The sequence below is a fragment of the Eurosta solidaginis genome, chromosome 4 (genome assembly GCF_040869045.1).
Source record: "Eurosta solidaginis isolate ZX-2024a chromosome 4, ASM4086904v1, whole genome shotgun sequence".
Classification (NCBI taxonomy): Eukaryota; Metazoa; Arthropoda; class Insecta; order Diptera; family Tephritidae; genus Eurosta; species Eurosta solidaginis.
Window position 1 is genome coordinate 15,833,940 of NC_090322.1, and position 26,065 is coordinate 15,860,004.

The 26,065-nt window shown below is 36.7% G+C and overlaps 1 protein-coding gene across 1 annotated transcript; it reads right to left on the reverse strand.

Annotated features, from left to right (window-relative positions):
* Positions 1 to 1,082: 1,082 nt before the first annotated feature.
* On the reverse strand, positions 1,083 to 24,713 carry LOC137249119 (dual specificity mitogen-activated protein kinase kinase hemipterous-like). Its single transcript, XM_067780342.1, has 10 exons — positions 23,982 to 24,713; positions 12,708 to 13,150; positions 12,185 to 12,364; positions 11,898 to 12,118; positions 11,685 to 11,825; positions 7,999 to 8,741; positions 7,595 to 7,936; positions 6,768 to 7,541; positions 5,358 to 5,889; positions 1,083 to 5,285 (listed from the first exon to the last, which is right to left on the reverse strand). Exons 1-10 carry the CDS (start codon positions 24,373 to 24,375, stop codon positions 5,147 to 5,149), a joined length of 3,909 nt encoding a protein of 1,302 aa, XP_067636443.1. The 5' UTR covers positions 24,376 to 24,713; the 3' UTR covers positions 1,083 to 5,146.
* Between the last annotated feature and the right edge of the window lie 1,352 nt (positions 24,714 to 26,065).

Genomic DNA, 26,065 nt, shown 5'->3' on the forward strand with positions numbered 1-26,065 from the left:
TTTTCCGCCTATCGGCAATTTCAGGCGGACAAAAATTCACTTCCAAACAGCTGATGCTCTATTGGGAATTAGCAGTGAACAAATAATTTACTTACAATTTTGTAACCAAGCATATATTTCCTTAAAATACAACAAAAAAAAAGAAATAAAAAATTTATAAAATAACGTTTAGTGTTGCACTTAGGTTGGTAATGATTGAACGCGAGGAGAATATAAATGTGAAAGCGATTCGGAGGCAATTAAGAGACAGTCTAACCCTTTGGAGCTAAATGATTCACTGTAAGCTAAAAATTACTACTTTCAGCACTTTTGAATAACAAGTTCATTTTTTCCAATTTTCCAGGCTAAACAAGCCGGCGTTCTAATATTTGCTAGATATTCTTACCAATTCCACCATTGAAACAAAAATTTGGAGTTCCGCCAATTGTAAAGTTGAGCACATGTCTTCGTTTTTTCGCATAGGAAAGCAAAAAATTACTTACATTTTGTTTTCCTCTCGTTCGCCTGTAAAATATAAATGAACAAATTTGGATTTCCCCGCTGTTCATTTCGCCCGAACAAAGAGTTGCCGATAAGGTGAAATCTTTTTCGAACACGAAAAATTGTTTCGCCGCCCTCTGCGATAGGGTGAACAAAAACTGTGAATATTTTCGGGTGAAAATAAAACTCGCGATAAGGGTGATTATATTAAATGTAGAAATGAAATATTGAAAACAATATTAAATATATATATGATGATGTCGGCGAGTTTCCTTCGCGAGGGTATCTATGGTCGGATGCCTATCGCGCAAGGATTTCAGGAGACGAACGAACTACACGGAAGTGCTGATAAATATACATGAAGAATTAGGATCAAAAAGGACACTTAATTTCGGATGATGGTGGTTGATTCCTGATTCGATAGTTCCTGGGCGATTCGTACCCTTCCGTAATGGGGGCCAATTCACGTTCTGTGAAATTATAAAATGAAAACGAATCGTCATACATTTGAAAAACAAATTTAGTAAGAGTTTATACTTACCCTGCAAGCAAACTATATAAATAAAAGAACACCAATATTTATTTAATTTTTTTGAATTTTTTTCGTTTTCGTTTATAATTTTTGTTTATTTAGTTTTTTTCGGTTTTGCATTTGTTTTTTGTGTTTCGAATTCATGCTTAACAATTTTGTTTAGTTTTTTTCTTTCTCCATAATTAGAGGCGCCACTGATTTTTATACACAATTTCGAAAATTTATGCCGAAAGTATATTGAAAAATTTTTTTATGGATTTTGATATACGGTAATTATACGGAAATATATTTTTTTATTATATCCTAACCTGTATATTAGTTAAGGTTAAATATATTTAGGGTTAATTTCGACAGTTTATAATTTTAACGGAGTTATCCTTTAAAAAAAAATTGCAGTTTTTCGAAATTGTATATAATTTTTAATTGATTTTTACTTTTATTTGGAATTTCAATTTTTTTTCTGGAGCATAAATATTCTTATACAGTAAGTATGCGTATTTTTAAGGTGTTGTCATAATACAATAACTAGGTGATTACTATTAAATAATTGTAATAATAAACTAATTTTTATTTAATTTTTTAATAATTTAAAATTTATTTTTTTGTTTAAGTCTAAAAAACAGCAGCTTAAAGTATTTATAATTAACAGCGCAAATGAGGCAAAAAGTATATACGGAAAACTGGTTGGTTTTGTATTGAATTATTGATTTTTTATTTTGTCAGAGTTAAGGTGCAGTTTAAATTGCTTTAGAATGAACTTTTTATTTACTTAAAGCAACAAAAACGCATTAATGTTGTTGTTGTCGAAAATGCTAAAATGAATGCCAGCATTTTTAGTTATTTTCAAGAAGTTGAGTTTCACTGTCAACAAAAAATCAACTGCTTTATGTAACGTTATGTTGCCTTTATTGACCTTGTTGCTTTGTTGTCTTCACTATTAAGTAATTAACATAATAACATAATAAATTAAAGCTAAAGCACTGAGTTAAACCTAAAGTAGTATTATATGTATGTTTTTAAGTATTTTTATACATTTCTATATATTTTAAATTTATGTTTGTATGTATGCATTTGGAACAGTAAAAAGTTTTTTTCATTTAAAAGATAAATTGTATTTAATTTTTAATTATAAGTAATTAAGGGTTCATTGTGTACTCTTATTAATATATTTATATTTTAAATTTAGAAATCGTTATTTATTTTTCAAATTAAACTTTACAAATCGTTTTTAAATGAAATAAAATGTATGCTTTTATTACATCTGTTGTGTTTTATAGGTTATGACTATATAACGCTAAGTTCGAACTTGTGGTTATTAGGACATGTTCAGGCGAGGTGATGAGATGTTTGTATGTATTAAAAAATAGTTTTCAACAAAACAAAGACAAATAATAAAATAATTTTGAATTGGTCTAAAACATTTTTCCACGTAAAAAATTTGCAAAAAACTTATTTTTTACAGCGTAAAAAAATTTTTATTTACAGCTTAAAACAAATTTGATCTAAGTTTAGGCTTTTAATAGGAATAATATTTCGAAAAAGCAGACGTTTGAAAAAAAGTATATAAAACAACAAGACCAAAAAAATATATATTTTTTGGGTGTCATCATAACACAAACTAGTTTCGTTAAAATTTGTATACCAGCTTTGATTTTAAAAAAATATTACAAAGAAACTAAAAAAAAAAACGCTTGTTTACAACTAAAAAATAGAAAACTGAAGATATTTTAATTTTTAAATGTGTGCTATCAAATTTTAGACCAGTTGGTTTTCGTGGCAAATAAAAACATTCTACTATGAGCTTTGATATTTCGACATGTACTTAGTTTTAAAGATAAAACTTTATTTTAAACTTATATTTGCAAGAAATGTGTTTGCATTTGTATTTAAAAAAAAAAGTTATGGAAACATTTTTTCACAAATGATATATGTTTACACGTTTTACGAAATAATCTATTTTTTTTTTTTGCTAGTATTTGGATTGTCATTTTCAGATTTTGCAGTCGATTGGCATTGTGTATTTGTGTAACTATGCTACTACTACTATAATTATATATATATTTCTTTCATAATAAAATATTATTATTCTTGCTATCTTCTTCGCTTCGTTGACTTCGCTTGATATTGCATAAATTTCTCGATTTTACGCTTAATATTTAATCTACATAATATATTTTTATTCATATTTAGCATTCAACTTACAACCTAAACTAAGGACTAGACTTATAAAATACATTACAATTCCAAATAAACAAATATTTAAAAAATAATAATTTTAATAATAATTTTAAATCAGTCATAAGAATTATTTTAACGTGAGGCCATGAATAATCAAAAATTTAGATTTTTATTGGAAGAAATTTTTTAAATTCTTTTCTATTACAAAACAAGTTAGGGTAGAAACTAGCATTTGGAAAAAGTTAGCAGCAGAGATAAACCCTTTTATATTACAAATTGTTGCTCAATTGTATGTAATTTTTATTAAGGAACTAAATTTTGTTTGTCAGAACGTTTATTTAATTTACTCATAAAATAAATGTTACTTACATTTTTCTGAGCTATATTTGCAAAATGTTTAGTAAGCAGTTTCCTCTTTTTATAGATTTAGACTAGTTTTTTTAACGTTTACTTTAAACAGGCATATTTTATTATATTATGGTACCAATTCTTCACACCAAAAATATATGAACATATGTGCAAGCAGTTTTGCAGTACTAATTATTAGACCAGTTTTTTTTTTTTGTAACAATAAACTGTAGGCAAAATTCTATCAATTTTAAACTTTTCATACGCTAGTCTTATATCAGCATAAACTGTAATATACAAAAGTTGCGCTAGCTCTTTATTTGTCATAACAACTTGTATGCCACTTTCAGTTCCCTAGAATTTTATGGTAAATTTATGCCAATTCTATATAAATTTTATACCAGTTTAACATGCAGTTTTCATTTACTATTTTGAAAACACTTTACTTGGACAATTTTTATACCAGTTTCGTGCATTCGCGTAAACCCCTAAATACATGACAGTCAATTGAATTAAAAATTCTATACTATTTGGAGCGCTGAATGCGTTCCTTTGAGAAGCAGAAAACCGGATGTCTTGTTGAAATGTTTAAGCGCGTGTTTTTGAGTAAGCAAGTTTAGTCGAACTATACTATCGAGAATACATATTAGGATGTGGCTAAAAATGTTTTCATCCTACCTTTTTTGCTTTTTTTTCTTCATTACATTTTATACCAGTTATACCAACTTCTTTTTAAATGATTTTTAAGACTTAACGTGACAAACAAAATTATTTTATAATTTTATATAAATTTCTAAACCTTGAAATGGGCGTATTTTAGGTTATTTTTTATATTACGGGCATTCGTATAAACGTATAAATGCATCGTAAACCTCGTAAAGATATGATTACAGACGAGTGAGGGTTTTACACGGTTTTCGAACTTGGTCAGATATTTTCGAGATTACATGAATAGCCCTTTTAATTTTTGAATAACTTTTTTATCAATACAGAATTTTCACTCATTTTCAATAGATTTTTTTATTTTTCTTTTTTATTATTATTGTTGTTTTACTTTTATGGTTTTCTTTCGGTTTCATTGTTAGCACACATTTCAGTTCCCTAACTGGTTTACTTTTAAGTTTTTGTATGAACACACCTATTGACCTCACAAGTTTTCGTAAAAAAATTCTAAATAGGCATTTTCTAACACATTTTTTCGAAAATTACCTACATGTTGCACTTTTTTTTTTTTCTAGAAAATAATAACACCATCACAAATATAACCCTCACGTGCTGCTACTCATCGCGATGTAAGCGCCACAAATCCCGTTCGCGCGCCAACACATCAGCCACATCCGAAGCGGTCATACGATCCACCGTTGGGCTGGTGGTAATCGGTGCCGTGCCTCCTGCCATATGTGGATGCAGCGAGTCACCGCTGCTGCCAACCGAGAGACGCATAGGTAAGCGACGCGTCGTTGTGGATCGCGCACCTATTAAAGCAGAGTCATCTTGCGCCGTTGCACCAGCGGTAGTAGTGATTAAGCTATTGCTACCACCACAATCACCACTCGCATCCTCCTCGAAACCATACCAATATCACATAAGCATTATTTGTAGCGCTACTCATTGATCGATTGTGCGATATATGCGCCTTTGTGGTTCAGGTGTATAATGTATACGCGTGCGGAAATGTTGAGGTGAACCGGGCACACTCTCCGAACCACGACGTGGCGGTGGCAAGGGAGGTGAAGCACTCACAAACCTATGAGAAATATAATCAAAAGCTTTAGCCATACAAATACAAAGCACCTGTTACTAAATTTGTAATACTTACCGCCGATTGAGTAATGGTGAGCCGCTTGTTGGCTGTCCGCTCAATTCCAGCAGTTGTTTACGTAGCAGTAGGGGCGATTGACCGCGATTATAGCGTGGTGGAGGATCTGGACTGCGATGTCGGCGATCTAAACCGGTTACGAGATGCGCATTTGAAGAGCCGCTTGCACCTGCTGCTGCATAACGTCGAAGAAAACCGCTGGTGCCATCGTAGAAATCGCTGCCCGTATTAGTGTTGCTGCTGATGGAGGTGCTACCAGCGTGCGTAGGTTTGGGTAGCGCATCGCTTGGTGAAGTGCTATTGCTCGTATTACTGCTACTGCCCGCAGATAGTGTGCGATAGTAGGAAAGCGCTGGTTTTGCACCCGACTGCACGTTCGTTGTCGCGCCACCGCCACTGCCTCCACCGCCACAGACGCTACTCTTCCCATGCGTATTGCTGCTGTTTGGTGGTGAAGCTGAAGAATGCAATTGTAATTTAACATAAGAGGCAAATTGACGTTTCATAGCGCCGGTGAATGTGTTAAACCAGCCTGTGGTAGTATGTGGATTGGTGGAGTGGTGAATTTGAGTGAAGGTGAAGATGATAAATAAAGCGAGTGCATGAAATAGAGGTTTGATGAAATATGGTGTGTTGAGTGCAGTAGAAGTGGTTATGGTTGTAAAGATGAGTTTAGTGCGAGCGGCCAGTTAAAATTTAAATTCAAGGTCAGCATGTGGGGAAATAATATAAGAAATATATAGGTGATTTTTAGGAACACAGTAATTTTGGTCGATATAGGTGAAAAGATGGCAAACATGGTGATTAGTGTTTAAGATAAATAATGATGTAGCAAGAGTGAGGAGTAGAGCAGATATATTAGGTTATGCAAATGTGTTGTTAGAGAATGTGTGGCATGTCATTGTTATGATTTTTTAATATTTTCAAACAGTGGTCGAATACAAAAGTATGGCGAGTGTTTATAAAAATTAGTGAGTTAAGACATTTTTCAAAATGTGCAATATTTTTTGAAGACAAGCAAGCATTAGCATATTAAGTATGCCGTAATTTGAATATGCGGCCAAGCAAAGCAATGAAACAGATAAAATAGAGAACAAATAAGAGAAAAATATAATATGACGTATGCAATTATAAGCAAAGTGCACAGAAGATAATGTGAGATCTTAAAGGAAAAGAATTTAGAAAAGCGAAAAGTGAGCGAATATATTTTTCAGTGCGTTCGATTATTAATAATTTATCCACTTTTCATTTTCCCTTTCTTCTCGGTATATGCATTTTAAATTTTGCTTTTAGATAAAAAACATAAAAACAAGTAACATACTTTTGTGCGCTTCAACATTAAACATATGAACTGTTCTTAAGTGCAAAAGCCAAATAGCAAAGTTAGCAAACCATAAAACGTAAACTTACCATGCTCGTTCCTGTAATCCTTTTCAGTCGTACCGCCAACACCACTTCCGCTACCACTACCTCCTCGCACATCTGCATGCGTATTTGTCGTCAACGTTGTTGTAGATGTCGTTTGCCACTGACGGCGCGTATAAAACCTGCTCAATTTGCTTCCCATGCCGCTGTTACCACCACCCAAACCACTACCGCAATCGGAAGATAGTTGTTCCGGCGAAGTGGGAGTGGGTGGTGAACGTGAACTACGTAATGCGGTTTCATTTAATGGCAAATATTGCTGCGGTAATGGTTGATACTGCAGCTGACTAGGACTATTGCCGAATGCAGAGGTTATCGCCACAGCCTCCATTAAACCTGAACTTTGATTTGGCGGCAGTTGGGGTTCGCATGAGGGCGGTGACCTGAGCTGTTGATCGTGCAAATCCCCTAGGGCAATTTGTGAAGAGGAAGATTGTGTTGATGATTGACTAGAAGTTGAATGTGAGGAGGAGGCAGCGCTGGTCAGTGGCATAGGGTGTGTTTGTTGTTGATATTGTTGGGGATAACGTGTTTGTTGCGGCAGTTGATGGCGGTGCTGACTGCTGCTGCTTTCGCTATTGTTGCTGTAATGGAATGGCGTATTAGACGCTGGTGAAGTTGAGGGTACGGCGGTTGTTGACAAATAATGCCCAGAGAGAAAAGGATTTGTGGATTCCTTTGGTTGTTGTTGCTGTTCCTTACTTTTTTCCAACTCTTTTTCGCGCAGCTGATTTTGCTGATGATAGAATCGTTGAAGTACTGTAAAAAAAAATTAGTTAAACACTTTTTTATAAATGACTTTATACACTCACCGATTGGACTATGATTACCCGGCACCCGCTGTTGTGTATTCATCTCACTACGATTGATCGGTATCAACGATGGCTGTTGCTCTTTAAAAGCCGTTTCTGCAACCGTTGCTGAAGGCAAGGTTGGCGAAGCTGCACCAGTCTGGAATCGTTTTCTTGCCATCGCTGGTGAACCAATGCCTAAATTTTTTGGCGTTGTCGGGCTATCATATGTATCGAAAGCATTACCACCCATATCATGTACATTTGGCATGCGCCACAAGGGATTCACTTGATGCGAATGCGGTGAATGATGCTTCTTTTGGCTGAATGGCGATGTGGTGAGATTGCGTATTATCGATTGACCTGCAAAAACGGAGATTTATTTAAAAAAAAAAGTTACAAATGCGCCAACTGCACAAAATCACCTATACTGCTAAGCATAGATTCCTTTTTGGGACTCTCCGCACCTCCAACAGCATTCGTCCCGGCCGCATACTTAAACCCCGCACCATTGCTGTATTTACGCTGGAGAAAAGGCGACTTACGATACAATTTGCTCATTTCGTTAACAATATGCGTTGTCTCGTCCCTGGGTAATGCATCTTTATAGCTGCTGCTCGGCGGCGATTGTGGACTACAGCTGTTAGCACTATTGCTTCCCGAACCACCACTACCATAGCCACTTACACCGCCAATACTACTTCCTATACCTCCGCTAATTCTATCTCCGATACCAGGACTAATACCACCTCCACCTCCTCCTCGTTCGCCCTGCAAATGATTGTTGGCGTTGCTGTTGTTGTAATAGCTTGCTATCGGCTGAGGTAGATGTGATGGTTGATGATGGTGTGACGCCTGCATTGGCGTATTTGCATAGTGTGGATGATATTGTGGCAGGTAATCGTCTTTTTTGTAACGTGACGCAACTGTTTGTGGTTGTATGGCTGTTGATGAGGTAGAGTTATGGTAAGAATTGTGATAGCTGGGGATGTGTGTGAGATTTGCAGTTGCTGCTGCTGGCATTTTCGAATTAATTGTCGCTGTTGTTATTGCTGTTGTTGTTGGCATCATGTTTGCAATGGCAATTTTATTTTGTTTATTTGTTGTTGCTGCTGTTTTCTCTCCTCTGAGTGTAGCTATTGTTGCAGTAATTATTGGCATGTGAGTTCTGTAAAAATCATGAAGTGAGTTAACTGTGATAAATTGTATTCATTCACATGATATAAATACTGATAGTGACAAATGGTACAGGTGAGAAATTTAATGTGTTGTTTTTAATAAAGTGGTATACTTTTAGGAGCCCTTACCCTTCTTCAAGTACTGGGATATAGAGCCTAATATCCTTCAGAGTGCAGTAGGAGAAGTAAAATGAACCGCTCTACTACCGTATGACTACATATGTCTAACTATATAACTAACACCTCGACTTTGAGGACAGAGGTAACAAAATTATTTTCAATTTGATACTGGTTGAATAGAGCTTAAAGTTTATAGTGCCAAGATGCATTTAAAGCAGGATCATTCCTCATATTTTCAAGTTAAAAACTTAAAAGGTAATATCTTCTAACAGCATACAAACCTTTAGCAGGATTACTATAAATAAACAACACAAACGCTCTTGCATTATCAAATTAACTATTTGGAGTCGGAAATTTGACAAATAGAAAACTGATATCTTTAAAAGATATACCTCAGACTTTAGCATTGCCTGAATCCGCTACTAGCCTATAATCAATTTATTTAGTTTCTAGGTTACTGTGAATTAACCGAATTCCAATTTTCAAGAAATATTCATTTCTATTTTTGTTAATATACATACATATACATATACAGTGTTTGAAAGCAGTAAACACATTTCTAAACTTATATAAGATCAAAATCCTAGCAAAGGCACTTCCAAAGCAATGAGTCAAAACAAACGACTTTATAATGCAAATGATCGCCTGAGCGAAAAACCTGCAAAGCACAATGACATCCTTATATAAGCGCTTTAGAAATACTGCTACAACAGTGCTTCATCCCATCCAATAGGTGCGACCGATCACAAATTGTCATCAATGTCCTCTAACGGGAGTCGCAGGAAACTTGCTGTTTCAACAGGGGTGGACCAGGAGGAGTGTTTCTGACATTACCACCAACGAATTACACAAACAAGCTACATGGAGTTTGTGTGTATGTCCGCTCGCTGTTACCACCTTACGGCTTCATCATGGCTATAGCATTGCCAGCACAATTCAAACATAAAGTATCAAGTTTTTGTTTACGTTTTTAACGTTAACGAAAGCCTTTCGTTTCGGTTAAAAACGAGATACAATTTATCTTGATAATTTCTTTATCGATAATATTTCGAAGTGTTTAACGGAAACGGTGGAAATTTTTTGATAAACGATTAGCTTAACGTTAAGGTGCTTCCCTGGTTGATTCTGGATAGGTAAGGGTTTAACCTGTTACAGTATTCAGATCGAAGTTAGGCTAGAGTGACTCGTGTTTCCCTGGGGAGTGTGCGTTCCTCTTCCGCAAGTTTTGGGTACTGTTCTTTGTGTACTGGATTCACCGGGCAATTCCCGGTATAAAGGTCCGACGCCTGTTTGTTCACTGAGGACCTGCTTGTCTTTTTTGGCTTCGTACGGCTGAGTTCTCAGGTGCCATATTTCCCCATAACGCTTACGAAGATGACTCCTTAAGCTCCTGGGCGGTGTTGGCTCATCAATCAGAAATACTTAGAGGTCTTTTCTGCTTTGAGCCTTTATATCCTGCTCCTTTAATATACTACAGAGGCTTTTGAGATATGAAGGCAATGTTATTCTAAGGCTCTCACGTCACTAACGGGTTGTTTTCATATACCTTCCCTCCACACTACGGAGTAACTGCCCAAGCACAAGTTTTTATATTTTTACGATTTAGTTTACTTATGTTTGCTTACATTGCGTGCGATACTGTTTCTATTTTATTAAAGCCAAATTATTTGCTGTTAATCAGTTAGTTTTTGTGCCAATTTTGTATAACGCAAAGCAAACTTAGAGTGGAGAATAAATCAACTTACTTCTTTCTTAAATACCACAAAACCAAATCCAAAAAATTTTAAAGGGTCAAAATCTTATAAATTAAAAATAATTTAGAAAACACAGTTCAAGCAATACAAAGACACAATATTACGAGGAATTATCAACTTTATTTTTTTTTTACTAAACCACTTTTAACCAAAAACTGAAACGAAGTTTTCGATGCAACAATGATATGAATACAACAACAAATACGAATAAAACAATAAAAACAAAATAGCATACTTACTGAATTGTGAGTGTATGATTTATTGGTTGTTTTAATATTTTTGAGGGATTTAAAGATTAGGAGTAAGGTAACCTACAAAAATTTCAATAAAAAGAAAGAAAAAACAAATTAAATGATAAAACGCAAAAAAATATGCTGGGAGCAATCAGCAATTAATTTATTAATTTATTATTAATTTATTTTCGATGCAATTTCTTTATATATATGTTGATTAGTGTATAGTCTAGTAGGTATGTTAGTGGTATAAATGGGAATCGTGGAGAGGATAAGGAGCGATATCTACAAATAGAAATCAATAACTCATGAAATTGGATGCAGTGAGTTAAAAGGGTCAAAATATTTAAGAAGAAATGTAGACGTTCTAATAAAACAAGAAAGTATTAAAAAAATTAGAGTAAAAATTAGAAAATTTAACAGGATAAAATATAAAAATAGCAAACGTTATAGCAAAAAGAACGCAGAAAACTTACACATGCGCTTTAACCGGCGTTCGCAAATAAAACAGTAACAACGCTATTAACAATTTCAAGTGATTATAATTTTGAAATGCATTCAATAATGCAACATTTGCAAAAGATTAAAAATTTAAGATTTAAAAGATTAAGATTTAATACTGAATTTTACTTTAAATTTTAACAAATTTTCTTTGAGAGAAACATGCAAACCTGACCGAAACTTCTAAAAAAAAATTTTGAAAATCCTAAGTAGACAAAAATATTGAGAAACGAGACTAGCTCGCAGCGAAAGAATAGTGTGGATTACAAAAATTAACACTAGCTCAAAAAAAAAAATTAGTAAGCGTTCTGATACTCCAACATACCTATGCATTTCTATGTCGGCAGATTCGACAACAGTCTTAAACCATTGAATTACATTCACATCGGCTGCATCGTAGTGACGAAAAAATGGTTGCTGCAAAAGTTCCTGATATCTAGGTCGATGATGCACATTTTTTGTTAAACTGTAATGTTATAAGCAAAAGAAATTCAAAACAAAATTTAGAGTAGAATGAAAACCAGCTTATTGCACGCACCATTTATCAACAAAATCACGAAAATCTTGGCTAAAATCGGAGCCTTCACCATACGGCAAACTGGGCGGCTCATGATCTAGAATTTTTGTAAGCACCTCAAAGTCTATGTTGCAACCCTCATAAGGTGAGCGGCCGGTAGCGAGTTCCACTAATGTTATACCCAACGACCATACATCGGCACGTATATCATATTTGGGCTTTTTAGGATCGATGCGTTCGGGCTGAAAACGTTGTAGTTAAAATATAGTGAAAAACAACATAACATTTGGTTTGATGCAAGCTTTTACCGCCATATACGCTGCGCACCCAGCTGAGCGGGTATTCGCCTTCGAATCCACTAGTCGTCCGCTGATGCCGAAATCACACAATTTAATATTTCCTTGTTCGTCGATGAGGATATTTGAAGGTTTAACATCGCGATGGATGACATTGTGTGTCATCTTAAGATATGAAAGCGCATGCACCGTCTAAAGGAAAAGCATAATCACAAATATAACACAATTTTCATGAGTGAGGTATGTGGTGAATATAAATATTTCCTCGATAGTGTAGTGGCTAGTATCGGCCAAGCAACACGAATATTAATATTTCCTCGATAGTATAGTGGCTAGTATCGGCAAAGCAATACGAACACATATATTACACTATTACACAAGTTTGAGCTTTTTGAATATACTTTCACTGTTTCACTATTTAAACATTTCTTCTCTTTAGTGTAATTTTCACATTTAACACAGTTTTGGAACTTTTTCTTTGATCGTATGTCCATTTCTTTCCCCACTTGAACTAATAATACAGCATTTTTCTTACCGCAACTGTAACCTTCCCCAATATACTTTCTGGTACTGGCTGTTTAGAACGCTTGAGTAGCTTATCGAAGCACATTGACATCAGTTCCATGCAAATCCATACATCTGGTATATTAACAAAATATCCCAAGCAATGTACAATGTAGGGGCAGTCATGTGAATTCAGGATAACATCGAGATCCATAAGTATACGATTGTTCTCTTCATCGTTTCCAGTGCTACGCATTTGCTTAACTGCCAAAATAGTTCCAGTTGGTTTGTGACGCATTTTTACTACGTTCCCACTAGTGCCATTACCCAAATCGCTTAAGTGCTCTAAATCAGACATTTTACTTGGATATTTTTGCCCATTTATCGTAAGTATTCCAGATTGTTGTCGTATTCGTTTAAGTTTTTTGTGCATTTCTGTTTGTGGTCCATTTCGGTTTGTGTTAGACATCACCACTAGGAGAGAAAAAAATGGGTTTGGTGAATTAGTATTATAAAAAAAAACAAATAGGATCGAATAGAAAGAGAAATCAACAACTCATACGCGTGGAAAGAAAATTGTCTCAAATGAAAGGCATGGTGAATTCCGTACTCGCTTTCGCGTTCAGGTCACTCGGTATTTTTAAAGCTGCATACAGTTTTGGAAGTAGTGCGCGGACGACGCCAACATGCAAAATAAATCTTATTTTTTCCAAAAATAATGATGTTTGCGAATATGCTACATAAAAATTAGTCGATATAAGTTTTTTAAAAAGTGGGAAATATGCTATATCCTAGCAATTATTTGTATCTAATATTTGGTGGAAAGATTACATGGAATGAAACTGGGAGTAGCATTAAGAGAGAGAAATCTGCTGTGAATACAAGCAAATTCTCCTATAACATTTTTCTCACGGCCATCTGTTACCACTCCTGCTAATAAACCTGTTAACAACGATCCTAAAATTAATGCTGCTACAAATACAGACAATACTAATACTGCCGCGATCAGTAGTGCGCTCTCAATTAACCATGCTACTAATACGGTTGAATCTATTTCTGCTGCTCCGTCTGCAGGGCCTGCTGCTGTTTCTACTGACGGCTGCCCTGTCTCTCCGGCTGCGTCCCGACGAATAGACTCTGCAAACATCATTGGCATAACTGCTGTTGGCATTTTGGGCCAAGATCTTAATCATTTGGCCTCCATTTCAACACAGCTTGCTGTTTTTCAGAATGTTCGAAGAGAAGTGACAGCCGTTCCGCCTCGTAAAGTGATCTTTGTATCAAGGTTGCATGCATCACTATCGGAAGAAGACATTTCTAATTATATCTGCACTAAGCATGGAGTTGAAAATAGAGGCATCAATGTCTTCAAGTTTACTTTTAAATATGCGAGAGATTTATCTTCCTTCAAAATATCGGTTCCTGATAAATATTTTGATAAGGTCCTGGATACTTCCTTTTGGCCGACTCATTCTGTGGTTCATGTATACTCTAAAAAGCATGTCAATACGTCAAAAAACTAAGAGTCCTGTGCTGTGAGAGCAGCACATACCTTGATAGCTGTCTACCGTCCTGTTCAAAAGGTGAAGGAGTTGATAATATTTCCATAAATGGCACCCAAAAGCAATTGAGTGTCTACTTTCAAAATGTCTCCGGAATGCGAACTAAGTCTAACGTAATGTACAATATGAGTTCGCTTGTGGACTATGACGTGTTCGTTCTTATTGAAACCTGGCTAAATCCTGAGTTCCTTGATGCTGAGTTTTTTGACTCTAATCTGTACACTGTCTATCGCAAGGATCGCGATTTTTCCAAAACTGGACTCTCTAGAGGCGGCGGAGTTTTAATTGCCATACGCCGGCACATCAACTCGTCGCTTGTGGAGCTGAAGGATCAAGACTCGCTTTTGGACCAACTGTGTGTCTCAGTTCGCGGCATCTCTGAAATTTTTATCTGTCATACATTCCACCGTCTAGTCTAGACTTACTTTATAAGTCTCATATAGATAATGTTACTGATTTAGTTCGTTCTTGTGATAGTGGTAACTTTTGCATATTGGGTGACTTTAATTTATCTAATATTGAATGGTCTTACGTCGATAATAACTACTCATTAGTTCCGAACAATGTAAACACCACGTCTGAGATTTACCTTATTGACAGTTTCTCAAGTGTTAGTCTTTCTCAGATCAACGGCTTCACCAATCAACTGTCGAGAATTCTTGATCTTGTCTTTCTTAATGATAATTTTAGCTGTACGGTCACCGAATGCCTGGAACCATTGTCGTGCTCTGATTTGCACCACATTCCGCTTATCCTCGAAGTAGAATTCTATAACTTCGAAAGTATTGGAACTCTGAATGAGGATCCTACTTTTTCATTTAGACATGGAAATTATGACTGTATATATCAGGAAGTTTCTTCCGTTGATTGGGAAGCCCTGTTTTGGGGATGTGATCTTGCTCGATGCTTCAGCTTATTTAAAAACGTTGTAAATCAAATCTGCATAAACAATATACCTCAGAAAATGAAGCGGTGTTACAGAATACCATGGTATACTAGAAAACTAAAGAGGCTTAAGAATCAGAGGAAAAGGTTTTACAAAAAGTTCAAGGCCACTAAGCTAATGGCGTATAAAGAAAAATACCTGCGTTATTCCAAATCGTTCAAAGCGTTAGGCAAGAGGCTCCATGGTAACTATGTTCGTAATTTTGAATCCGACATTAAGGAAAACCCTAGGGCATTCTGGACTTATGTAAAGTCCAAAAAACGATGCTCAAGTATCCCTGTCTATCAGTCATCTATAATTCTGAGCATGCTTCATCAACAGCTGAAGCGGCCAACCTTTTTGCAGCCTTCTTCTGCTCCAATTTCGTGACACCACCGGAAGACCCGCAGGAGTTGCCCACTGTGGTTGACAGTCCCATTAACTTTGGTGCGCTGACTCTATCAATTGAAGATATCGTCGATGGAATCCAGAATATTAAATCATCTACCCATACTGATATTGACGGCTTATCGTCTTATCTTTTGAAATATTGTTTGGCTCTGGCATTTCCCCTCCTTTTAATTTTCAACAAATCTTTAGAGTGCGGCGAATTTATTGATGCGTGGAGGATAACCTTCATCAGCCCTATTTTCAAGTGTGGTAGCAAGAACAATGTCGCGAATTATAGGCCCATTGCAAAATTATCATCTGTTTCAAAATTATTCGAGTATATTGTGAAACAAAAAATGTACTTTGCTGTTAAGCCTCTAATCACTGAAAATCAGCATGGTTTTATGGCCGGTAGATCCACTGTAACAAACCTATCTATCTTCTCTGATTTTTGCATATCTTCTTTTAATGACCGTTGTCAAGTTGATACTGTGTACACCGACTTCTCAAAAGCATTTGATAAAGTTAGTCATTCTATCCTGATTTCTAAATTGACTCGCGTAGGCTTCCACTCGATATTTTTATCATGGAGTAAATCATACCTCCACCAGCGTAGCTGTGTTGTGGTTATTGACAATAACTCTTCAAACACATTCACAGCCACCTCCGGGGTGCCTCAAGGTAGCATACTTGGCCCATTACTTTTTGTAATTTTTATAAACGATATTTCCACCTGCTTTCAGCACTCTAATTTTCTATTATACGCTGATGACCTAAAGATTTTTAATACCATCGCAAACTCAGACGACGTGAGTAAAATACAATCTGATTTAGATAACGTTGCTGTTTGGTGTCGTGCCAATAACTTGCCACTAAATGTTAGCAAATGCTTTCTTGTAAGCTTTTCTAAATCACGTGTCCTCATTCCCACTTCCTAGTCTCTCGATGGTACCCACCTCTCAACTCTTAACGAGATAAAGGACTTGGGGGTTGTCTTCGATTCGAAATTTTCTTTCACGACTCATATAAATTCTACTATTGCTAAGGCGTATTCACTTCTGGCTTTTATTAGGCGTTCCTGCACAGACTTCACGGATCCCTACACCCTCAAGTTATTGTTCACTGCACTAGTTCGTTCGAAGCTGGAATATGCCTGTTTTATTTTGAGGCCGTATCATGAATGCCATATTGTTAGGCTTGAACGTGTGCAAAAAGCGTTTGTTCGGTTCGCGCTGCGCTCCATGAACTTTTCTGAACCGATTCCATCTTATGAATCCAGGTGCTCACTTATCAAATTAGAGTCCCTGGAATGCAGAAGAACTGTCCTATCGCTCACGTTTGTTTATGACATCATTAATGGTGTAGTTGATGCACCTTGTCTCCTCAGGAGTCTCCAATTCCATATCCCTATAAGGCCTCTTCGCAATATACCGATTTTCTATACGGATTGTGTCCGAACCCTCTATGCCTCAAACGCACCTTTGCTTAGAGCTATGACCGACTTTAATCGCATCTCTGATTCTTCAGCTATTGATTTTGCTCTTTCTAAGTTTACTTTTAAAACTATACTTACTGATATCTTTTCAAACAGATAAATGTACTGGTCAATCTCGTTATTGCATGTAAGTTTTATTGTGTCTATACTCAACTTATGTACTATACTATTAAGTAATTATCTAATTTTAATTCAACATTGTTATCTAGTCTGTAAGGGCTTTAAATGCCATAGACTGAAATAAAGAAATATGAAATATGAAATTAAACAAATGGACCAGGTAAAACAAAATTTTAAAATATTTTAAGATTCTCATCAAACAGAAGAGTATGCAACTTTTCGTAAAGATAAACGTTACATGCACAACAACCAAATAGACATCATATGTGGGTATAAACTAGGGCTGTGAACTGCATCCGGATTTTCAACTATCCGGATAAACCGAATAACCGGATAGCTAAGCAAAAATCCGGCTATCCGGATACGTAAACGGCAAAATCGGATATCCGTATGTCCGGTTCTGGAATATAAAAGTTGAATATCTGCATATCAGAATTGAACGAAGCAAACATCGAAAAATTATTCACAAAATATGTTTGTAGATTATTAAATTAACGTAAAAAATTAAAAAGCTACAATTTTACAAACAAGTGAAAATAAGAACAGTGCCTTTTGTTTATATTGTGAAAAAACGATCCAAAACAAATGATCGACATCAAGTCCATGGGGTCACTATCGAGTTTTCCATCTTCAAGATAATGGTATGGACGCAAATGCTGTTCGTGGTTTGAGCCCTGACATAACCAGTCATCCATGCAGTGCACATATACTTCAATTGAGTGTTAATTTAGAAATGAAACTAATGTTGTGGAGTCATCCAAAAGGTTTCAAACTGGTGATGAGTTTCAATCATTCGAGCAACGTACATACATATGCTCTCGAGAAATATTTAACACAAACTGAAAAGAAAGTTAAAAAACTAATCCAAAGTTGTCCAACTACATGGAATTCAGTTCTTTTTATGTTGGAAAGAGTTAAAGAGCTTAGATCTATTCTTACAGTAATTGCTGATCGTTCAATTTTCAACAAGGCCGCTCAAAATATCGCAATTTCGGGCTGTGACTGGGATGCAGTTAATGTTCTAATAGATTTACTTACCGCTTTCGAAATTGCGACAAATGTGCTTAGCAGTGACAGCGAGATTTCAATTTCTAAAGTGAACCCGATCATTTGTAAAATTATTAATAAGCATCTGAAATTTAAAAACACTGATACCAGGATCGCTAAACATTCAAAGAAAAAGTAGCTGCAGACTTGAAATTGAAGATCCATCTCTGGAAAATATCATTTTTGCACATATGTCTAGTTGTCTTGATCCGAGGTTCAAACAGTTGAAGCACGTTGAGACCGATGCTTTTCGTAACAAAATAAAAAATCATGTGGAAAAATGACAATAAAAAAGGTATTGCTGATATGATTGCCCAAGAAGGAGCTACGGAAAACAGTGATCTCGCGGCCATGGATATACTCCTAAATGATAATGACAGTGACACAAGGGAGGAAGACGAGTTTCAGCGCTACTTATTCGAAGAACAAATAAACCACAATCTCAGTGCCAGCAATTGGTGGCAAGACCATGGGAAAATATATCCCATTCTGTCGAAAATCGCCAAAAGATATATTGCGGTACCTGCCACTTCAACAGCTTCTGAAAGGGTATTTTCAAGTGCTGGGAATGTAGGTCGTCCCACACGAAATTTTTTGAGTCGGGAATTGATATCGGCACTTGTTTTCTTACACCAGAACAAGAAGAAAATAGTTTAACATCATATTACATATTTCTCCATGCGAGCCTTTTTGTATTCACTGTTAATTGATTTAAATTTCCCACGAATTTATTGTTATTAATAATTAATCTATATATATAAAAATGAATTGCTGTTCGTTAGTCTCGCTAAAACTCGAGAACGGCTGAACGGATTTATCTTATCTTGGTCTTGAATTATTCGTGGAGGTCTAGGGAAGGTTTAAAAGGTGAGAAAAATTCGAATACTTGCCGGGAAAATACTCAAAATCTAATATATAAAATTCGTCTGTCACGGTTTTAGAGGCTGAACTCCTCCGAAACAGCTGAACCGATTCTCATGAAATTTTGTGAGCATATTGGGTAGGTCTGAGAATCGGCCAACGTCTACCTTTTTTTTCGCTACGTGTGTAGGGTCTTGAGATCAAAACGTGGACCCGGGTACCCCTAGAATGTGTTTATACAATATCGATATCAAATGAAAACTGTTGATGAGTGCTATAGTACAGGATAATTTTCATACAACTGGGAGGCTAGGGTCTCGAGATATAGCCCAAAAGGTGGACCCGGGTACCCCTAGAATGTGTTTTTACAATATGGATATCAGATGAAAGCTGTTGATGAGTGCTAGAGTACAGGATAATTTTCATACAACTGGGAGGGAATGGTCTCGATATATAGCCCAAAACGTGGACCCGGGTACCCCTAGAATGTGTTTATACAATATGGATATCAAATGAAAGCTGTTGATGAGTGCTAAAGTACAGGATAATTTTAATACAACTGGGAGGCTAGGGTCTCGAGATATAGCCCAAAACGTGGACCCGGGTACCCCTAGAATGTGTTTATACAATATGGATATCTAATGAAAGCTGTTGATGAGTGCTATAGTACAGGATAATTTTCATACAACTGAGAGGCTAAGGTCTCGAGGTATAGCCCAAAACGTGGACCCGGGTACTCCTAGAATGTGTTTATACAATATGGATATCAAATGAAAGCTGTTGATGAGTGCTATAGTACAGGATAATTTTCATACAACTGGGAGGCTAGGGTCTCGAGATATAGCCCAAAACGTGGACCCGGGTACCCCTAGAATGTGTTTATACAATATGGATATCAAATGAAAACTGTTGATGAGTGCTATAGTACAGGATAATATTCATACAATTGGGAGTCTAGGGTCTCGAGATATAGCCCAAAACGTGGACCCGGGTACCCCTAGAATGTGTTTATACAATATGGATATCAAATGAAAACTGTTGATGAGTGCTATAGTGCAGATTAATTTTCATACAACTGGGAGGCTACGGTCTCGAGATATAGCCCAAAACGTGGACCTGGGTACCCCTAGAATGTGTTTATACAATATGGATATGAAATGAAAGCTGTTGATGAGTGCTATAGTACAGGATAATTTTCATACAACTGGGAGGATAGGTTCTCGAGATATAGCACAAAACGAGGACCCGGATACACCTAGAATGTGTTTTTACATTATGGGTATCAAATTGAAGCTGTTGATGTATGCTTTAGTTTTACATCACTGGGTGACTACGGTCTCGAGATATAGGCCAAAACATGGACCCGGATACACCTAGAATGTATTTTTATATTATGGGTATCAAATTGATGCTGTTGATGTGTGCTATAATACAGAGTAAGTTTTACACCGCTGTGTGACTAGGGTCTCGAAATATAGGCCAAAACATTGACCCGGATACCGCTAGAATGTGTTTGTATTATGGATATCAAATGAAAGCTGTTGCTGAGAGCTCTGAAGTTCATTGTGATATTTGATTTAGTCGCATCAACCTGGCAAAACTGATATATATGCATGCGAAGCCGAAATAAAGACATGAATTAATAATACCCACATACTTATTTGCACACGTCCTATTCGATTTGCCTGAAATTTGGTATATAAATTTGCCTATATTAGTATTAACGATGCTTTTTTCCGGGAAGTATAATAGAGATGACTGGGACTGGGATTAGGACTAGGACTGGGACTGAGACTCAGACTCGGAGTGGGACTGGGACTGAGACTCGGAATGGGACTGGAACAAAATACATACCACCCTCTGGGACTGGCAATAAGATATGAAGAAGGAGAAAAACTTGAGAGAAAAGAAAAGAGAGAAGGAGACTGAGAAAGAGATAGAATGAGACGAAGATGGAGATGAAGCGAAAAAGACGGAGGGAGGAGTGAATAAAGAGATTAGGAAAGAGTGTAGAGGGGTAGGGCAGAGTTAGACGGAAAAAGCGTATTAACATGTATGCAAATAGGTCAAATTTAGGGCAGAAAAACGTCTGCCGGGTCTGCTAGTCTTAAATAAACAAATATGGTACATCAATTTGTTGCTTTCACTGGATATCAAAAAATACGGTTATTAACCGGATTTTCATAAATCCGGATATCCGGATAGTTTCACAAACGAATATTAACCGGATATCCATACCGTCCGGATTTTATCCGTGTCAACGGATATCCGTATAGATATCCGGATATTCGAATATGCGGATAATCCCAGCCCTAGTATAAACAAGTTTTCATTGAAAGTATTTCAATCAATAAATAATATTTCAACCTTTTCAACACTTCAACTATACAAACATGTGACCCATTGCCCTTTTCTACAAGTGGCAATGCAGATGTTTGGGAATGAATTTCGGTTTCGATTGAAGTATTGCTACCAAAAATGGATTGCCTGCAACGCTCTTCCGACCCATTCACCCACAAATCAGCATAAGCAACTTTTACAAAAATAAGAAATTCAATACACAATTGACCACAAGACATCCCTTTCTCAGCAAACCTTTGTGATTTTGATATCTCTATCAGGAGACCAGCGCAATCGTATGTGGCAACATCAAAAAACATAGGCCAAATAATCAACGCAAATTGGGTCTGCCAACAGAATAAAACATTTATTTGGCTAATGGGCAAAACGAAAAGAAATAAGAAGCACTGCTACAACAACAACAAAAGAAATATTTCTCTATTGCAAGCGAATTGCACATGTGTGAATATACAACAAAAACAGTTTTAGTTTAGCAATGGCCATAATAATAACAATACTAACAAAGCTCGCAAAAACTTTTACGGAGCCGACTCTGATGCCGTCAACAGTACAAACTTTTCAGTATGAAACAGCGTTGGTATATCCCTCCCAAACCAGAAAACAATGAGTTCAACGTCAATGTTAACGCTGCTATAAAGACCTACATATACGAATACGAATATTCTCTAAAGGAAAAATTCAAATGTACATGCGAAAATGTCTCTGTGCTGCTCGTACGGAAATACCAAAATCCCAACCATACACACAATATGTATAGCAAACAACAGAAGCTTAGCAGTTGAGCAATAAAACAGTAACAAAGTCACATTGAGTGATTGAACAACAAAGTGTAGCAAAGCCATTTTAGTTAACAAACCTGCTGACCAGTGTCTGAACTGAACATTTTTTTAAATTGGTGGATTAACTAAAAATTTGTCAAACTTATTAGTTATCTATTAAACAGTACTTTTGACTAATAACCGAACCAATGTTTTCCAATGATATATTACCAGTTTAGATGGCCGAGCTTTCCCCATCCAGGAACATACTGCAAAGTGGTAAGTCTCTATAAGTTACGCAGCCGCAAACAATCTTGGAGCGCAATTAAACTATGAACGACAGCAGGTTCATACGATGTTTCGTTCAGGTGGGTTAGAAGTGGGTTCTTTTTAAAATTTTATGTAGTCCGCGATGTTATTGTTGTAGCGAAACAGACTCCTCTGAAGGCTTCGGGCAGTGTTATCGATATTGACGGTCGTGATGAAGCAAGTTCCGGCAACTATTCGGCCTGACCCCGGGATTCAAAGGGGTTAATAAGCGAAATACGAAACTTTATAGCTTCACCGCTTCTGCAGACATATTTAACAGGCGACCCCAAGTTCCTCATGGAAGTGGGAGGGGTATGTTTTTATCGCTAAAACAACAACTCCGGGGTTCACGGACCTTAATATTAAATAAGCTATTTTGACAGATACTGAGCTATTGTACAACAAATCCCTTATCTAAAACTTTGTGATGAATATATCTACATATATCTTAACATTGTGAGGAGTCAGCTTTATTTTTACAGTTCTTGAAAGTCCGAACACTGACAACTAGCCTATCGAAAAAAACCAAGGAAAAAGCAAAAACAAAACCAACGACAAAGCCAGAAACGTAAAACAGACTACAGCGGCGAAACATTAATATGTACATATGTATGTATGTATATACCTACGTATCTTCGCAGTGTCAGAAATATTCAAGACGATAACACAAATATCAATGATGAAAGCAGAGTCAAACACAAAATACGAACAAGTATCACATATGCACATAGAGAAGATGTAAGGTTTCGAAATAAACGCCACTAAAGGAATCGTTAGCACCAACAAAAGCTTATGCAGGATAAGCTGAATAGAGCGCAGCTGCTGAGGACGTCCTGACGCTACTGCTACGATAGCAGAAGCGACTGATTAAAAGACAAAAGCAAACGACGATTTTTAAACACAGAGAAGTTGAAATACCACAGAGGGTATGACAGTATTTTTGTTGCGTTTACTTGTAGTATCGTGCAAGATGTACATTGCTCCATACAGAATATGCCATGCAGAGAGGGTAGTAAGAAACAAAAATACTCAAATTTGATTTTACAAAATATGTGGGTGGTACCCGCCAGCTAGTAAGGGGTGGTTAAGAGCCTGCGCTGCAGTTGCTGCCGCAGCTATGCTTTACGTACTCTCTGCTAAGCTAGCAAGAGCAAGCGTCTTTCAAGTACAACAACAACAACAACAACAATACCAAGTACAAATCTTAGCTGCCCACTTAAGTCAACACCGCTGGCGTCTAATGTCAGCAACCTCCCTTTGTGCCTGACGCGCAGCTTGCAAAATTAGAGCAGGAAAAAAACCATGCAGAACAGAACGTGCGAAGTTGTGACTTTTGTGTATTAGCAAGGTAGTACATACTGCAACACATTCACATAAACACATTCGTTCAAGTACTCGAGTCACCACTTATCAGCGCACTATGTGTAGTGTGCTGCTTTTGTCTTTTATTTTATATGGATTTTTCAATGGTACTTACAACCTAGATTAGGGCGTTTCGTCCTGCCAATTGGTAACGACATTTCAGCTACTCTGTCACTAACTCGTGGTGTGGAGCCACTTGCAGTTGTATCGCTTAAAAAAGTTAATGGATTATGTGAATTATTTTCCTCTTCCAGACGCTTCTCCAGCTGATACAATTTATGGCCAATCGATTCCATTGTTGTTGCGCACGTTTGGTTTGATACTGCTCTTAATGTTGGTGTTATCGACGTTTGTGGTGTTGTCCTTACAACAGCGCCTATAGCGACGGCGTGTATGGCACGTCCTTGCTGTTGGTACTGCGATAGCGTTGGTTCACGGATTCCACTGTTAACGTTAGTGGTGCTCGAGCTGCTACCGTTGGTATGCTTAATCTCTGGTGCGTGGTGCATGCGTTGTGCGTGATTGTCTTTTTTTGACCGTGTGGTGTTTGTACTTTACATCACCTCTGCCTCTGGCACTCCACCCGAGTTTGGTTGGTTGCTTTTTAGTGAGTGTGCGTGTGTATGTTGCGCACCCGAAAATTTTCACTGCGAAAGATTTTTTATCGCCGCAAAATTCTGTCGCACTACCACCGAACCATCGAAAACTTTCGATTGCACGCTTAAGCACAATACTTTTATTGCTGTTGTAGTGCACTTATTTCCTTTTTTAATTCAATTATCAACTTTAAAATGAAACTTGCCTTTTTCACAACTTTACAGACCACATCAGAAAAAATACTAAAGTTGCGTGAAATTCAACAACGAATTATGAGCGCAAAACGATTTGTCAATTACAACAACGAATGTCAAACGAGAAAAAATGTCACATGGAAATGAGCTGCCAGCTTGGGTAAAAACCTAAATTTAGATTCAGAGTATTTTTGCGCATAACACTGTTCTTGTTTTCAGTGCACAACAACATTCCAAGGTAAAAGTTCAGTTGAAGGGGTCGACTACTCAACTGGTAGAGTAAACAAAAATTTCGGGAGAGTTGTCAAACGACGCGTCTTGACGTCGGTATTAATAATCCGAAGGCGAAAAATAAAAGTTTTATTTCGTTCAAAAGATATTAACGAGAAACCAAAAAATGACCCGTGGGTCCCTCCGAACCAGGGGGTGGGTTCCACAGTATTTTTGCGCAACACATCTTTCCGCAATGACGGCTTTCGACCGGGCTTATAAAAAATGGTAAAAGCCTAGTTAAGGGGTCGACTGCTAATACGCTACCAAAAATATCGAGAGAAATTTCAAGACGCGTATTGACTTCGAAAAAAATAACCCGAAAGCAAAAAAAGACAAATTTTATCTCTATCCGGAGATATTTGCAGTTGAAGTTAGCGATTTTCATGTGGTTGTTGTAATGTTAGTGCCCACAAAAAAAATTGTGAACATAAGTGTTTTGGGCGGATATAGTTTTGATCTCCAAACCGGTGTTGGACCTACCCAGGGGACACCTCTCTCGATATTTTTGATAGCGTATTAGCAGTCGGCCTCTCAACTAGACTATTACCTTTCCTTTTTTCAGTGCACAACAACATTACAACAACCACATGAAAATTACCAGCTTCAATTGCAAATTTCTCCGAACAGAGATATGATTTTTATTTTCCGCCTTCGGATTATTAATACTGATGTCAAGACGCGTCGTTTGACACTTTTGGGCGCGTATTAGAATTCGACACCTGCTCAAGATTATTACCCTAGTAAGGTATCTTTTATATGAGGCAAGTGATGGCTGAACGTCTTAGGGCCGGTTTTTCAGTGCGACTTTAAACTCCACTTATTTTTTTTAGAGATATAATTTCTGTGGTAGGGATTCTTAAGATCCTCATAAAACCAGGTTATATTCCGACAGTATTTTCTATTCAATAGGTCTTTCATGGCCCCACGCCAGTCACAAAGTCAAGTAAAGTTTTTAATATTTATTTTTCCACAGCTAGTACACAATGGTAATACCATAGAGGCCAGAACCACGTTTAGTAGCTTGCGAATTGATATCAATTTTAGTCATTGTTCGCAATTTAATTTGAGATTTGTATTTCAATTGCACCACGCCAGGTTATAATCAACTTGTCGAATTTATTAATAAATGTTCACA

Coding starts and splice junctions, on each gene's coding strand:
- LOC137249119 (XM_067780342.1), bottom strand. CDS start 24,375: ATGCACCACGCACCAGAGATTAAGCATACCAACGGTAGCAGCTCGAGC. Junction 12,119..12,184: donor GGTGCGCAGCGTATATGGCG/GTAAAAGCTTGC, acceptor CAACGTTTTCAG/CCCGAACGCATCGATCCTAA. Junction 7,937..7,998: donor ATCTATGCTTAGCAGTATAG/GTGATTTTGTGC, acceptor CCGTTTTTGCAG/GTCAATCGATAATACGCAAT.